Here is a 12,224-nt window from a genome sequence, read left to right as displayed (position 1 = left end):
TGCATGGTTAATTAAAACAATCACACAGTCTCATTAAACACCTTACCCTTGCGAGGAAAAAGTGTGACCCTAAGGGTTATTGATTTATTGCATAAAAATAAAAGTTACATAATGTTTGGCCTTAGAGGCTCCATTCAACTATAATAATATCTTAAATTAATAATATTCCAAGTCCTCAAAATTTCTTCTCTTTAAATACTTTATAGCTTGTATCAGGTATGCCCAATGTGATATTTTGTATCGTACTCGAAAACTCCCTCCCCAATTTGGGTATATATTACCATTCTTAGATAGCTATACTATCTGTTTCAGTATTAGGTCACACTCTTCCATTGTCGTAGGTTTCACCTTTGAATTGTACCTTATCGTCGTTCTTTACTTTGCTGCAAATTCTTGAATTTCAATTATCTATCTGATCTCTTTCATGAGGTTCACATAGTTTTCTAGTTTGATCTGATATTTTTCTTCACTAGAGTGCTCCCTTCGCCATGTGAGTGTGTTAATTTCAATTGGGATTACCACATTTGCATCCTAGACCATCCTGAAGAGGGTTTCATTGGTTGATGAGTGTGAAGTTGTATAATATAACCATAATACCTCGTGAAGAAGCTCAACCCAAAATCCATTGACCTCTTCTAGTTTCTTTCTCATCCCAAATAATATGATTTTTTTGACTACTTCCACTTGACCGATATAAATTTTGTCTAAATTCCTAGTCGTTAAGAGAAGTTGACCACTAAATAACTATGTTAATAATAATTCCATTTTTATTAAAATAATAATTAAAATAATAAGAATACTATAATATAGGATAGAAATTTGTTCAGAATTTCAAACTTAATTTTTATCATGATATATACCAACTATATTATTCATTTGAGAAAAACAATTTGAGGATAACTGATGATCATTTACATATAGTATGATTATATGTATTTGAAATAAAAAATATTTTAAAATAACATTGAAAAATAAAAAAAAAGAGATTAATGGAGCAATGTTAGTAGATAGAATCAAAATAAATTAAATATGTGTAATTTGTTGAAATACGTATAAGCATAATTCCATTTGATTTGCCATAGTTAAAAGTAGGGGGTGTATCAGAAAAGGTAAGGTGAAAAAGTTACCCCAATTTGAGTTGTTACTTATCCACTGTTGTAAAGCCCAAATAATAGAAAAAAAAAAAACTCAACAAAATTTGTTCTTCGTTATAAAACTAGCATCGCCATCTCAGGTTTAGGGTTACCCATTGCTGCCGCTGCAAACTTCCCGGTGTGAAACAAACCCTCATCAACAACCAACCATGGCGGAGCAAGTTTGTTACCTTCAAATCAATGCTTCTTTGTGCTTTTGATGATTTTTCGATTTACTAATTGCTTTCTGATTTCGAATTTGCAGACTGAGAAGGCTTATTTGAAGCAACCCAAAGTGTTTCTATGGTAATTCTGCGAAACTTTCATCTTTTAGTATGAATGTTGTTATTATGGTTTCTATTTCAATGTTCGTGAATCTGTATTTTTTTTATGAAGCTCGAAGATATCTGGGAAGGGGAAGAGACCTGGTAAGGGTGGAAACCGATTCTGGAAATCTGTTGGACTTGGATTCAAGACTCCCAGGGATGCCATTGAAGGTTTGTTAGATTCTGAATTTACGGATTTTGTGTGATTTTGATGTTCATGTTAATGTTATTAGTTTATATTCTTTCAGTGATTATTTACTCTGATAAAATTGAGTGTATACTGATATGAATACCTATGTTTAACTGTTTATGTAGTTGTCATTTTGTGGTTAGAACCATAGATAGATAGATTGGAATGTCTATGAACATTGATATGCTAATGTTAGTATTTTACTGATACAATGGAGTTGACATTGTGTTCTAAGAATCATGATGGATAGACTGGACACATCAAGAGGTTTGTATATAAGAAAGTGTAGTCTATGAAGCATACACGGTCACCAGACACCAACACTGAGACATACACCTTTTTTAGAGGTGTCTGTGTTACAGTGAATTTGTAGTTACTCAAATTGTGTATCATTCATCTGTTAGGAATAATTGTCTAGCCAACTAAATATTATAGTTATAATTGGTTCCTTTAAATCCAAACTTTGGTGTCCAATTAGATAGAGTCTTTTTGTTATCTCAATTTCTAGGATTTGAATTCTTTCTTATAAGATTCATTGCATGGACTCAGAATCTAATGTACTTATATTTTTTGAGTCACATCAAGTCTTACATTTTCTTATTTGTACATAAGTTTACTTGTGTCTGTATCCGGAGGACTTCTTCTAATGTTTTTCACATAGGAACTTATATTGACAAGAAGTGCCCATTCACTGGCAATGTCTCGATCCGTGGTCGTATCATAGCTGGGACCTGTCATAGTGCAAAGATGAATAGGACCATCATTGTTAGGAGAAATTATCTTCACTTCATCAAGAAGTATCAGAGGTATTCTACTCTTTCTTACTACTGTGAGCAGTTCTGATATATTTGTGTGCCACAATTGTGTAAGGACTATTTGTTGTGATTATTTGTTACTAGGTACGAGAAGCGTCATTCTAATATCCCTGCGCATGTTTCACCTTGTTTCCGAGTGAAGGAAGGAGATCATGTTACTATTGGCCAGTGCAGGTTAGATCTTTGCTGAAAAACAAAGTTTATTTTTAGTTTATTCAAGAACAATTAATTTGTTGTGTTTAAGCTCTCTATTTACATTTACTTCTACAATGTTCACAGGCCAATTTCAAAAACAGTCAGGTTTAATGTATTGAAAGTTCTCCCAGCCGGATCTTCTAATCTTGCAAAGAAGGCATTTACAGGAATATGAGTTTAGAATTTTCAGTGAGCATTGAAGTCAATTGTACCTTGGTTTAAAATATTTTAAGGTCATGACATTGTTATAATCTGATCAGAATTTGGATTTATTTAAATGCTTTGCATTGATTTAAGTAGTTAATGGTAAAAGATTTTGATATGATTATTGCTTTTTAGTAAGAGTTGCACTTTTTTTTGGCATTATGTTTGTGCTTACTCATCTATATATTTTTATAATGTCTCTTTTTCTTTTGCTCCTTGTCAGGGAGCTAGATTGCATGGTTCAAGAATTGAGTTAGATATGTGAACATTTTATATGTTTTTTATTAGTTATATTTTGTAGAATGAAAGCATGATCAACAGCTCCTTAATTGTGACACAAAATTTACATTGGTAGATAAGATCAAATAAGCCCTTTCAAACTGGTCTTTAATTGGTTTATTTTTGTATCAATCCAAATTATTTTCTTCCTAAATAGTATCGGTGTGTTATCTTTCACCACAATAAAAGTCTGTTTATAATTATTATAGATATTACAATTTTAATAAATCAATAAAATTTCATTATTTTAATATTACTAGAAAATATTGAGATATACATATGTTTTTAAAAGTTATCTAATTATTATTTTGTTAAACCATGAAATTTTACCATTGTTGAATTTTTTAATTCCAAACCTAAGTTTGAAATAACTTACTGCCTTTGAATAAATTGTTATAAAAATTACTTATAAAATCACAGAAAAGTGTATATATTATATATAATCCATAACAAAAAAGTTCTAATTTTGATTGAGTCATAGAATTTTGACCAATCCCGTCCCCTTGTTGTTATAAAACTTGATAATTTTCAATCTGTTTTTATACTATCGGTAATCCCAATGTATTTTTATCTTTGATAATGTGTTTAAACAAAACGAGTTTAGTTAAAAGAATTATTTGTTCTTAATCAAACAACCTAACCTTATGAAAACTCATGATATCTGTGTTAGTGGTCTCTATTTGTTATATCCGTGTCTACCTAAGAACTTTTTGTGTTCTTAGATCGGAGCTTGTTTAATTGCTTCAACTCGTTGCTTCAACTCCTTCTCGTCAACCTAACCTCTCTTCAACTCTTAATAAAACAACCTGATTTTTTTTCACTGATGCAAATGAAAATCAACTCTCGTCAACTCAGATCAGATCGGAGCTCCATTCTCTCTCAAAAGGTATCAGATCTATTTCAGAGTTTCTTGCTCGTGTTCGTACGATTGTCGACACACTGATGTCCATCGGTGATCCGGTTATACACGTGATCAAATTGAACTCATCCTCGAAGCTTTACCATCTGAATTTGACTCAGTAGTAGCGCAGTAAACTCAAAATCGAAATTCATTTCTTTGGATGAACTTGAATCACTGCTTATAACTCAAGAATCTAGGGTTTAAAAATCAAAGATGTAGCTGAGGTTGTAACTGTTAATCTTACTCAAGGAGGTACGCAAACAGCAAATTCCAACTATCAAAATCCGGAAAATCCTGAACCCAATGGTGGTAACTCTCATGGGTTTTGGCAGTGGCAACTACTTTCGAGGAAAAAGTGACTGTGGAGGAAGATTTCGAGGTCCCGGTGCTCGCAATGCCAACATAAACTCTGTTCAATGTCAAATCTATTACAAAACTGGGCATGATGCCAATTATTGCTATTATCGACATACGCATGATCCCTATGGTTCCAACACCTACTATGGTGCACCTGCAACCTATGGTAAGTATGGACCAAATCAGTCCAATGTATGGACACAACCTGGTTACAAAGCACCTAATCATCCGCATCTACAACAATCTCCACCTATGAGTCCTTCCCTCTCCTCTCAATACTCTGGACCAAGTCCTTAAGCCTTGCTAGCTGGAACTAAAGTTTCCTCTTTCTACAACCAACATTGGTATCTTGATTCAGGAGCCTCCGATCACGTCACACCTGAAGCCACCAACCTCATGGATTCAATCTCTCTGCCTAGCATATATCATGTTCAAATTGGTAATGGTCAAGGTTTGTCCATTACATCTCGTGGCTCTATGGTCTTTCCCTCAAATTTCTGTCCTCATAGATCTCTAAAATTAAGTAAACTGCTTCCTGTTCCTAATATCACCAAAAATCTCATAAGTGTCAGCCAATTTGCAAAAGATAATTCTATCTTTTTTGAATTCCATGCTAATTCTTGCTTTGTCAAATGTCAGACTACATCTAAGATACTCTTGAGTGACTCTCTTGGACCTGCTGGTTTATACAAGTTTGATTGCATTCCACCACCATCATCTCCTAAAGCCCCCAGCATTGGCAACACCTCTTCAAATCTCAAGTCTCTATCTACAAATTTTAGTCTTAGTTATTGTTTCAATACCCTCTTTTAACAATAGAACTATAGGTTCAGTTTCTAATGTGTATCAACTATGGCATCACAAACTTGGCCATCCTAGTCATGAGGTCTTAAAATAGGTTCTCAAATTGTGTAATGTCTCAATTCCTAATAAATAATTTGATGAATTTTGTAATGCTTGTTGAATGGGAAAGGTTCACAGATTACCTTATACTTCTTCAACTACTATTTACACAAAACCCCTTGAATTAATTATATGTGATCTATGGGGACCTTCCCGTGTTCAATATACTTGTGGCTACACTTGCTTCCTGACATGCGTAGATGCTTACAGTAGGTACACATGGATTTACCCTTTAAAACTAAAATCTCACACCCAATACATTTGTTCCGTTTAAAGCCTTAGTTGAATTACAATTTGGCCTCAAAATTAAATCAGTTCAAACTGATTTTGGGGCGTGGGGTGGGGGTGGGGGTGGGTGAGTTCAAACCTCTCACACACTTTCTGGCCTCACATGTTATTATCCATAGAATTTCTTGTCCTCACACTCATCATAAAAATGGATCAGTTGAAAGAAAACATAGAAATGTTGTAGAGACTGATTTAACACTCTTAGCTTGAGAAAATTTGCCTATCAAGTTTTGGAATCATGCCTTTATTACAGCTACCTATCTCATCAATAGGCTCCCATATTCAACTCTAGGAAACACCTCATCCCCTTTCTTGCTCTATTTCAAAGTCCCTGATTATTAATTTCTAAAAGGGTTTGACTGCTACTGTTTCCCTCACACCTTATAATTCAAACAAATTGGCTATGCACTCAAAAGAGTGTCTTTTTCTAGGTTACTCTCCCACTCATAAAGGGTACAAATGTCTTGGTTCTAATGGCAAAGTGTTTATCTCAAAAGATGTCTTGTTCAATGAATGCAAATTCCCTTACTCCACCATGTTTCCTTCCTCAAAATCTACACCTGTTTCTATTCCCTCAGGTCTGTCCTCTAGGTCTTCTGTCCCTATATCCTTATTCTGTTCTAGTCCTCCCACTCAGGTTCCTGTCAGTCTTGTTTCAATGTCAACCAAAATGAGTTCTACTTCAAATTAGGCTGCAATCTCCCAGCCTAGTCACTCACCAACTGATCTTCTCGAGCCAAACATAGACATGATATCAAACTCTCTTCTCCATACATATCATTTTCCTTCTGTAGTTCCCTAAGTCAAACCCCTGTACTATCTAATTCTGCATCTGAGTCTTCTCCTTTGGTTTCTGATGACACAAGTTTTCCTTCATCCTCCACAATCATAGTCGTACCCGCTCCATCCATTCATCCTCTCAACACTCATGCCATGACTACTAGAGCCAGACATGGTATTGTTCAACCTCATTTACAACCTACTATTCTTCTTACTCACCTTGAACCATCATCTCATAAGCAGACTCTAACTATACTTGCATGGCGTGCTACAATGCAGTCAGAACATCATGCCCTTTTAAGCAACAAGACTTGGTCTTTGGTCCCTACACCATCTCACAGAAAACCTATTGGGTGCAAATGGGTATTTAGGGTAAAAGAGAACCCTGATGGTTTTATCAACAAATACAAGGCTAGGTTTGTGGCTAAAGGGTTCCACCAAGTTGAAAGGTTTGACTACACAAAGACTTTCTCACCTATTATCAAGCTAGTAATTGTGAGAACAATCTTAACTTTAGCTATATCTCACAAATGGGCCATTCAACAACTGGATATGAATAATGCGTTTCTGAATGGACAACTCAATGAGGAAGTTTACATGCTGCAACCACCAGGATTTGAGAAAGGTGAACCAGGCTTGGTGTGCAAGCTTCAAAAGGCCTTATATGGTCTTAACCAAGTCGCAAAGGCCTGGTTTAACAGACTTAAAGGTGCTCTTATGCGGCTTAGCTTTTCTGCTAGAAGATGTGATCCCTCCTTATTCATGCTACTCACACCTACATGCTCCATATTAGTGTTGGTCTATGTTGATGATATATTCATCACTGGGTCATATACACCATTCAATAAAAACTTGTCACCAAACTCAACATGGAATTTTCTCTCAAGGATCTTGGCCAAATGGACTATTTTTTTGGGCATTGAGGTTACTTATCTCTCTAATGGCTCTCTTATGCTATCTCAAGGTAAATACATAAGGGATCTTCTCCTCAAAACCAACATGGCCTCAACCAAGGGTATAATTTCTCATATGGCTTATAGTACAAAACTTTCCAAAGTTGGCTCAACTCAGGTTTCTGATCCTACACACTTTAGGTTTGAAGTAGGGGCACTTCAATATGCCACAATGACTAGACCTGTGATTTCTTTTGCTGTAAACAAGGCGTGCCAATTCCTATCCAATCCACTAGAAGATCATTGGAAAGATGTGAAAATAATCTTAAGATATATTTAAGGCACCGTCTCTTATGGATTGCTTCTTCACCCTGCAAATCTAAGAACTCCTATTACCATCACAGGCTTTTGTGAAGCAGACTGGGCCTCTGACCCAGATGGCAGGTGTTCCACTTCTGGGGCCTGCATTTTCCTAGGTCCAAATATAGTCTCTTACTGGGCTAAAAGAAAACTATAGTTGCTAGGTCAAGTGGTGAGGCTGTATAGAAGCCTGACCCATGCAACAATAGACATTCTTTGGCTTCAGTCATTACTGCAAGAACTGCACATCAAGCATCAGACTCCTACTGTTTTGTGTGATAACCTAAGTGCTATGTCACTTGCTCACAACCCTGTTCTGTATGCCAGAACCAAACACATGGAACTCGACATTTTCTTTGTTAGTGAGAAGATGCTCAACAAGGATCTCACTGTTTCTCATATTCATGCTTTTAACTAGTGAGCTGATGTGTTAACAAAACCCATTTTTACTACTAGGTTTCTATTTCTCAAAAGCAATATTAAGGTGGTTGAAAATCTTGAGCTTGATCAACCACCATAAGTTTGAAGGGGGAGTATTAGGAGTATAAAATATCCCTTCCCTCCAGCTTATATAAACTGAGTTAGTAAAGTTCAGTTAGGTGTAACAAACTATAAATACTAACTGATGTAACAAAATGTGAACAAAGAATTCAGTTATGCAATTCTATCTCTCTCTCTCTCTCTCTCTCTCTCTCTCTCTCTCTCTCTCTCTCTCTCTCTCTCTCTCTCTCTCTCTTCCCCTCTTTAATCTTGTCTCTCCATCGTTCTCTCCAATTCTAACACACTTTATAATTCCAACGCAACAATAATGAATTTTTCCCAACACACCCTTTATTATTTATTACTATTTATTCTTCTAATTTTTAAACTTTTTTCATCATCTATAATAAATGGATAATAATATTGTAAAGTCATGTATAATTTCTCTTTCCCATACAACAATAATTATGTTTCTTAATTTGCGTGAAATGTCTAAAATATCTTATAATTTGAGACAGAGGGAGTATAGAGAAGCATTTGATTCTTATCCTAATTAACTTTAATTTGATATAACTACCTTTCAATAGTTAGTTATAGTTAATATAACTAATTATAACTAACTCTTGTTAGTTGTTCTCTAATACTCCCTCAAACTCATAATGGAGTGTAAGTCTATGACTTTGAGTTTGGTATGAAAATAAGTAAATGAAACAGTAAGCAAAGGCTTAGTTAACATGTATGCAATTTTTGCATGGCCAAAACATGTTGGATTTACAACTTCCCTTCTATTACACGCTCTCCAAAAAAGGGAATATCGAGTTCTATATGCTTGGTTCGTGCATGTAGAACTGGATTATGGGAGAACAGAGTTGCACTTAGATTATCGCATAACAAAGTAAGAATGAAGTAGTTGATATGGAATTCTATAAATAGTGATTAAATCCGCAATAGTTCTGAAGTCGTGTGAGCTAGGGCACATTATTTAGATTTGGTACTCGAGCGAGCTACAAGTGACTGTTTCTTTGAGATCCATGCGATCAGGTTAAAGCTAAAGTATATGCAATAACATGAAGTGGATCTTAGATCATCTAAGTCACTCACCTAGTCAGAATCACTATATGCGGATAATGATATTTGATTAAGTTGATTTGCAGGTGATATAAGTGTCGCATTACGCGAAAAACCGACGGGAAAACAAGAACAACAGAGCCGCCACCGTGCGTTATTTATCCCAAAAGAGGGAAAGGAAACGCTCGAAGTAAACCTGGAAAAGACATGGTCTCGCGACCAAAGAGAATGGGATCGGGAGTCGGTTATGCGAAGGGAAGGTATTAACACCCCTACACATCTGTCGTACTCGACGGGATCCACGCACAATAGGAAGGAAAATGGTTACTAAAACACTGCTCACGCTCACACACACTGGCTGAAAGAGACACAAGAAATAGACTGAAACTGACTCGGCAGGATATCGTATCATGGGCCTACTTAGTCTATCAGGCATAGACATCAGAGTCGAAGTAGTTCGGACTGGGGAAACGACACATGCTCACTAGGATATCACATCCTATGCATACGTATCTTCTTGAACGAAGAAGAATCAGAGCATTCGTAGCTCGGCTAACACACGCTAAACAAAACCAAACATTGGCAAACGTGGAGCCCGAATGCCAATCACTGGACTTACATCGACATCCGAACCAAAACACACACAAAGAGGCAAACGTGGAGCCCGACTGCCAATCACTGGACTTACATCAGCATCCGAACCAAACAAACCCACACTAGAACCCGAATGCCACTCGATGGACTTACATCAGCTTCCAAGCACACAACAACACACACAAAAAAAGCAAAAGGTTGCCCGGAGAGATCAGCTCAATCTCCTTCCTACGTACCTCATCTGGTATGAGGATCAGGGCGACGTAGTTCCCCTACGCAGGGATACATGACTAGCCTAACCAGATAACAAAGGGAGACACAACTAGGGAGACTACGACTCGAGCCTAGATGTTATCATGCAAAATCATCCCTAAGTCAAGGTTTCTAGCTAACTGGCACAGGGAGCCAGCCTATCCTATTCACAAGCAATATCACACAATCAATCACAAACTGCACACACTATATGCACACAAGTGAGGCTCAAACAAGGGGTAAGGCTGCAAAGGCAAGCTAACTGTACAAGGGTTATGGTGCTCTTAACCTTGCCATTGAGGGGCTAAGGTGAAGCAGATGAAAGGTGAGTGAAGATGAGACTTCACAGCTCTTATCCCTGGCCAGGGAGAGCTATAGACAAAGAAGTGTGGGTCCAGAAAGTGAGAACCTTTCTACACTTATGACACTGACACTGTACACTGTACAAGATCTTGGGTTTGTATCCCAATGCATCAACACCAGTTGTGTGAGCAGAGGGATGACTCAACTGATTAGCAGGGGATAGGTTGCATATCCCTTGGGTTCTGCCAATTGCCTTATCAAAAGGTCTTTACCTGCTTGGGGACAAAAATAAACAATCACAAGCATTGCCTCTTAAGGAGGACTTCAGACAGGTGCCTGGCTAAGTAACAAACCAGGTCTTCTAGACTACATGAAGTTAAGAATGTTATACCTCAGTGCAAATTGCTTATCAAGCAAAGCAAAGCAATATTAGCAACTAATGTACCTGAAATCAATCAAATATCACCAGTATACCAATCACACAACTAAACAGCAAATGGTTCACAATTAGCTATACACAGACAAACACAATCCAATGCACCAAAGTGCAAGCAACTCAAAAGCCAAACATCCTACAAAACAAAACAAGTTAGTGTACAATGTCAAATGATATCTCAATCAAATGTGAATCCACCTCCTTAAGGTATTTTGCCTCTTAACCTGAAAATCACATTCAAACATGAGATACAAGACCACTAGGACAATCCTAGGGTCAAAAAGAAGGAAAAAAGTCAAAACAGCAAGTGAAACATGATCAAAGTCAACATTAATCACATACAAAGAGCATCCAATTGGTCTCACATCAAAACTATACACCAAGTTAATTTCATGTACAATCTAAGTCAAACTAGGCAAGTAAGAACCACATATACACAAACAAAATGATTTCAATTAAAGACAAACCAAAACATCTCAATAAATTCCACAAAAATTCATGTCTAAACAGAACATATTCAATGAGCTACATATCAATTTTCATACCATTTGGACAAAAGGAGCTATAGAAATTAAATCAACATGTTAAGGCATGCAAAAACACAACCAAATTAGATCACAAATCACATGTCAACTTCAATAAATTGTAAAACAGTGAGATCAAATGGGAAATGAATGGGACCAAAGCCAAATGGAAGCTACACATGTTAAGAAACACTCCACCAATTTTCACATTTATAGGATTAGGGATGAGTATTCAACAACACATGTAAAGTTTGTTACACAAGAAACAACCTAAAAATGCTAAACAACAATCAAAAATCCAAATCAATTAGAAAATGGATCAATTAAATCCACAAAAAAATCATGTTAAAAGTTAACATATCAAAGGTATCTCATGCAAAAAATCAGAGCCATAGGCCTAGGGGAAGCATGGAAAAATAAATCATGAACATTGCATATCATAGTGTGACACATATTGTCACACTCAAAAAGAATAAATCATATCTACCAATCCAGAGATCCAAAAATTACAAATAATATACCAAAATCTCCAGGAATGTGTCAAGAATTATCATGTGAAATTTCATTAATTTTGGATAAGGTATGATTATTTCATGTTAGAAATGGTGAAACATACAAAAAATGCACACAAGTCAAAGATCCATAGGCAAAGTCAAAAAAATCTCCAAGCACAACTTGAGTTATCATACCTATAAAATTCTAGACAAAATTATGAAGCTAACAAAAAAAGTCTCACTAATTTTGGATTAAAAATGGATTTTATGTGATTTTTATAAGATTTGTGGAATTATTGTAATAATTATTTAAGTGGAGTATGAATTAAATAAATATGTAATGGCAGTTCCGTAATAATGGAGCCAGGCCAAAACGCCACTGTGGCATCATTAATGTGCTGGCCGCTCCTTATTGGTCATCCTTGGCGCCAAACAGAATTTTGAAAAGC

The 12,224-nt window shown here is 36.1% G+C and overlaps 1 protein-coding gene across 1 annotated transcript; it reads left to right on the top strand.

Annotated features, from left to right (window-relative positions):
• The first annotated feature begins 1,158 nt into the window (after positions 1-1,158).
• On the top strand, positions 1,159-2,997 carry LOC127097290 (40S ribosomal protein S11). Its single transcript, XM_051035794.1, has 6 exons — positions 1,159-1,315; positions 1,399-1,439; positions 1,530-1,630; positions 2,311-2,455; positions 2,549-2,638; positions 2,744-2,997. Exons 1-6 carry the CDS (start codon positions 1,304-1,306, stop codon positions 2,832-2,834), a joined length of 480 nt encoding a protein of 159 aa, XP_050891751.1. The 5' UTR covers positions 1,159-1,303; the 3' UTR covers positions 2,835-2,997.
• Positions 2,998-12,224: the final 9,227 nt, after the last annotated feature.

This window comes from Lathyrus oleraceus, chromosome 6 (assembly GCF_024323335.1).
Source record: "Lathyrus oleraceus cultivar Zhongwan6 chromosome 6, CAAS_Psat_ZW6_1.0, whole genome shotgun sequence".
Classification (NCBI taxonomy): domain Eukaryota; kingdom Viridiplantae; phylum Streptophyta; class Magnoliopsida; order Fabales; family Fabaceae; genus Lathyrus; species Lathyrus oleraceus.
Note: the sequence above shows the minus strand (reverse complement) of the source record. Positions and strands in the feature narration are given on the sequence as shown.

What these genes read in the sequence shown, in the direction of transcription:
- LOC127097290 (XM_051035794.1), top strand. An exon ending in TTCATCAAGAAGTATCAGAG is followed by an intron (nt 2,456 to 2,548) that starts GTATTCTACTCT and finishes ATTTGTTACTAG; the next exon opens with GTACGAGAAGCGTCATTCTA. An exon ending in GTTACTATTGGCCAGTGCAG is followed by an intron (nt 2,639 to 2,743) that starts GTTAGATCTTTG and finishes CAATGTTCACAG; the next exon opens with GCCAATTTCAAAAACAGTCA.